Here is a 4,908-nt window from a genome sequence, read left to right as displayed (position 1 = left end):
TAATATAAGAAGTGTTCATACATGTGGCCTACATGTATGAACACTTCTAACACAATCCAGCATGTTGTGTACTTTCATGCTCTGAACTCAATAAATCGCAAAGATATAAATGCATAAACGCTCTAATGCTTTTTCCTTGTCTGCCCCCCCTCCCCTCTTTCTCTCTCTCTCTCACTCTCTCTTTCTCTCTCCCGGGAAGCCCACCGCTGGCGGGGCGGTGCCTGCCCTGCTAGAAGGCGGGTTTTCCGCTTGCAGGGTTTGGTTGATTCGCTATCGATCCCTGGAGAAGCAGAGACGAGGAGAGGGGGGAGTTTTCAGAGAGCAGAGAGAGAAAGAGAGAAAGAGAGAGAGAGAGATGTGTGTATGTGCGTGTTTAGGGCGAGAGAGAAACTGAGATTGCTCGCGACAATAAGGTTGAACCCCAGCAGGACGGAATAGCGCTGATTAACCTGGTGTGAGGAGTAATGGTGAGGAAGGCAGCAAAGGAGTGAAAGTGTTGCTGGTAGGCTACGACTTCTATTCCTCTATCGCCACTTTGTTTCCCTCTTTTCCTTTTCCCCCGCCCTCACGGATCGCATTCCGCGGAGCAGCTGCATTTTAATGCCCCTGCGCACTCTAGGAGGAGAGAAGAGGGAGGAAGGAGAGAAAAGGCCTGACTCCTCAGAAACCCCGCCGCCCTTCCTCGCCCTTTCCCCCCGTCGAGGTCTGTCCTCTCTCCCCTCCTGGCCCTGGATGGACGGGGATGGGGAGAGCCGGATGCTGTTACCGCGGGGCTGAGCGCCTCGTCTCCCCGTCTCTGGTGCCCAGCCTGCAGCCGCTGCTTCTGCTGATCCTCGCTCTCTGCTACGGGGCTCACAGAGGTAACTTGAACTTTTTTGTATGTCTCTGTTATCGGTAACCGGGAGTCGCTCGGTATCTGACTACTCGTTCGCATCCACGAAAACTTCAGCTCAGCTCCAGCGTGTGGCACAAGTATTAGTCTTTGACGGGGAGTCGCTCGGGATCTAATGATTTTATTCTGCTATAACGGTTTGTTGACCATTTAGAAAAACAAATTGGATTTCTAGTGGTCAGGAAAGTGTCTCCTCAGTGTGTTTCTCAAGCCTAGTAGGCTGTGAGGACTCGAACCAGCCGAGTTATTGCCCTATAATGCCCCTCTCCCTCCAGCGGCAGCGCAGCGGTTAGAGCAGGGATCGTGTTTCCCTCTCCCGTGTCTCGCTAATGGCTCGTGGAGGACGGGAAGAGAAGGGTGGCTCTGCTGATGTCGATTTATTTCTCAGTGTCAATTCCTCAACTGCGACTACTACGGGACTGGGTTCACGTCTGTCAAAAAGAATGCAGGCCTTATAGCCTAATTATTAAATAGGAATAACATTAGAGCCCAATTAATAATTATGATCTCTGCCACATAAATCTACATTTTAGTTTATGTAAAACTCTCGACAATATAGAAGGCTATCCAACTAAAGTCACATGATTGTTGTTTAGAAGCGATATAACAAAACAATTGTTGACTGTTTATGTGTTAGAATTGGGTTAGAATAGACATAGGCTACTCTGCTCATGCCTCTATTTCAGAGGCTGATTCTACAGACACAGGTCTGCCAGAGAGAAAGCTGCTAGTCGCCTACTTCGCGCTCCTGAAGGAGCTGGTCCCACTGACCTGAGGATCGCGGGTCGTTATGCCCACACAGGACGCCCTGTTCTCGGCTGGCGCTGTGACAGCCAGCCCCGCCGCACCTCTCTGACGGTCCTCTTCCAGACCCCAGACCCCCGGCCAGCGTGTGTGTGTGTGTGTGTGTGTGTGTGTGTGTGTGTGTGTGTGTGTGGCTGTGTGCGTTTGTCTAGGGGTGTCCGTGGAGCAGTCACACCTCCGGTAATTAGTTTAACTCGGTCCCCGGTCCCAAAGTCTTTCCGCTCGCAGCGCTCAGGGCAGCGCATGTCAATTATACATTTCACAGTGAATTTAATTTTGGGTTATTTAAAAAATGGTAAACATGTAACTTCGCGGGCTAATGGCATTTTGGTATTTTCAGTGGTACATAACTAGGTTCTAGGCGGATTGGCTACCAGTCCTTGTCCGTGCATGTCAAAAAGTTGTCCACATCAACCGAACACCCAGCAGCTACAGGCCTATACGTCTAGTATACTTTACAGCAGGAGGTCTCGTGTCATTTTAAACCGGAGTCTCTTAAATACATAGGTAGGTTAAATACATAGGTAGGTTAAATACAGGTAGGTTAAATACATAGGTAGGTTAAATACATAGGTAGGTTAAATACATTACGCGCAAAGGTGTTTCTCTTCCGTGGGCGCACGTGGCCGATGATTCTGTCACTGCTGCCGTTAACTATTCCTCTGATTGACGGCCGCCCCGGCAGACCCCCCAGCCGACCCCCCAGCCGACCCCCCAGCCTCGTGTCTGTGAGCGGCTCAACAAAGGCGTCTGTGTCTGAACCAGATGGTGGACAGAGATGCACAGATCGAATTCCGCTGACTCTTTGGGGTGCTCAATTCTTATGGAGGGGCCCTGATTTTGCTATTGTCACACTGTGTGTGTGTGTGTGTGTGTGTGTGTGTGTGTGTGTGCAAAGTCAGTTCATCGGTGTGCCTGTGTTGCAGCATCCTAAGTCGAGGTTCCTATTGTTTCTATGTATAAGTCTGCTTTATTGAGAGACAGACAGACAGACAGACAGACAGACAGACAGACAGACAGACAGTCATATGATTGAGAGTGGTGATGATGAGATCGCAGGGTTCAGGTAGATCAGGGTTGAGGATGGGAAGGTCAGTCATGTTTGCCTAAAAGCTGCTGAGTGAATCACCTCCTGGAGTTGGAGAGGTTTCTAACCCCTCTGGCTGATCAGTCCACATCTGATGTCTCATAACAGGGATAGGGACCAGAGAAGACTGGGCCTGGAAAGAGGGGGCTGGGGGGTGGGGGCGGCTGGGATTTGGGGCTTGGGGTTATGGCTGGGGCAGAAGTTGAGTTATGACTGTGTCACCCCATATGAGTAACACTGAAAGCATATATTCTATTGTTTCTCTGGGACATTTAGGAGGGCTAGAAGGATGATTTGTGTGTGTGCGTAGTGTATTGTAGTGTGTGTGATGAGATGAGCTGAGCTGAGCTGTGTGTGTGTGTGTGTGTGTGTGTGTGTATGTGTGTGCCTCTGAGCAGCATGACCTGTCAGATGGATGAGAAAATGACCTTATTCACCTCTGACCTCTAACCCCTGAGGGGAGCCAATGGGGAGCCAGTGTTAGCAGCCAGTGAGTAGTGGGGTAAGAGGGGTAAGAGGCGCTGCCCGATCCCAGATCAACCCCTCGCTCCACCCTCTGGAGCTCCACCCTCTGGAGCTTCCACCCTCTGGAGCTTCCACCCTCTGGAGCTCCACCCTCTGGAGCTTCCACCCTCTGGAGCTTCCACCCTCTGGAGCTTCCACACTGAGCTTCCACCCTCTGGAGCTTCCACACTGAGCTTCCACCCTCTGGAGCTTCCACACTGAGCTTCCACACGGAGCTTCCACACTGAGCTCCACCCTCTGGAGCTCCACCCTCTGGAGCTTCCACCCTCTGGAGCTTCCACCCTCTGGAGCTTCCACACTGAGCTTCCACACTGAGCTTCCACCCTCTGGAGCTCCACCCTCTGGAGCTTCCACACTGAGCTTCCACACTGAGCTTCCACACTGGGTTTTATGAGGGAAAGTAGTTCCCTAATAAAGTCCTTCACACACTCTAGAATGAGAACAAACACACTCAGATGGGTTTCTGGGTTGTAATTGGTTGTTAGTAGAGTGGCAGCAGTCAGAATCACCCTCCTGAGTACAGAAGCTCTCTTCGGTGGACACACCCCCAGAAGGACAATGTGTCCTCAGAGGCTCCGTCTAACGGTGTTTAGCATGGGAGGCTAACTGTCAGTTTGTGAGAGTGTGTGTGTGTGTCTGAAGGTTGGTGGCAGTATTTAACATCCAGGAGAGAGATTCTAACCCAGGCTGTTAGTAGGGTCTGTGTACGGACCCAGTGTCCTGATAATCAGCACACTACTGCCCCCACCTGGTGGGACCTGTTACCTGGTAGCACTATGCAAATAACCCTCTCACTACACACACACACACACACACACACACACACACACACACACACATAGTGGAGTGTGTGTGTGTGTGTGTGTGTGTGTGTGTGAGTGAATAGGCTATGAGATGATTGTGTGGTTGCTCGTCAGTGTCTGAGACTGAAAGCAGGTCGTGTCAATAACAAGAGTGTGTGTTCAGTGGTGCCCGTTCCTAAATCCTGCCATAATCAGATGACAGCGTATGTGTGTATTTCTGGTTGCGGATGCAGAGCGAGGATTCTCTCAGAGATAGTTATTAGTGTGTGTGTGTGTGTGTGTGTGTGTGTGTAGCTGCCTTTACATTAGAGAGCCTCTCTCTGGTCTAATCTAATAGGAGCACACAGTGGCTGATGCATTAGGCCCTGGCCTCCCTCCTCTCTCCTCTCCTCTCTCCTCTCTCCTCTCTCCTCTCCTCTCTCCTCTCTCCTCTCTCCTCTCCTCTCTCCTCTCTCCTCTCCTCTCTCCTCTCCTCTCTTCTTGTCCTCTCCTGCTCCCTCCTTCTCTCTCTGTCTCTCTCTCTCTCTCTCTCTCTCTCTCTCTCTCTCTCTCCCTGGCTCTCGGTCATCCTCTGTGAGTTCTAGATGGTCTTTCTTCACTCCTATAGAAAGTTGAACACACTGATTCCTCTGTTGTTTTCCCGACTGAGAATCAATGGTTTCTGTGCAGTCAGACCCAGATTCTCCCTTTGTCTTTAGCTTTGTATTCTTGAACTCCGACCCCCACCTGGGTCTTATCTCTACCTGTGTGGGAAAATGTTCTCTATCTTAGTTAAGCTGCTCTTTGTCCTGGTTTAT

The 4,908-nt window shown here is 50.7% G+C and overlaps 1 protein-coding gene across 1 annotated transcript in view; it reads left to right on the top strand.

The window, feature by feature from the left end:
• The first annotated feature begins 352 nt into the window (after positions 1–352).
• The window catches only part of rgmb (repulsive guidance molecule BMP co-receptor b), an 8,402-nt gene continuing 3,846 nt past the window's right edge, over positions 353–4,908 (top strand). Inside the window, exon 1 of the mRNA XM_083673173.1 lies at positions 353–860. Within this exon, the coding sequence (XP_083529299.1) occupies positions 743–860 (118 nt within the window). The 5' untranslated portion in view covers positions 353–742. The remainder of the gene's footprint in view (positions 861–4,908) is intronic.

The sequence above is a fragment of the Argentina silus genome, assembly GCF_951799395.1.
Source record: "Argentina silus genome assembly, chromosome: 7".
Classification (NCBI taxonomy): Eukaryota; Metazoa; Chordata; class Actinopteri; order Argentiniformes; family Argentinidae; genus Argentina; species Argentina silus.
Note: the sequence above shows the minus strand (reverse complement) of the source record. Positions and strands in the feature narration are given on the sequence as shown.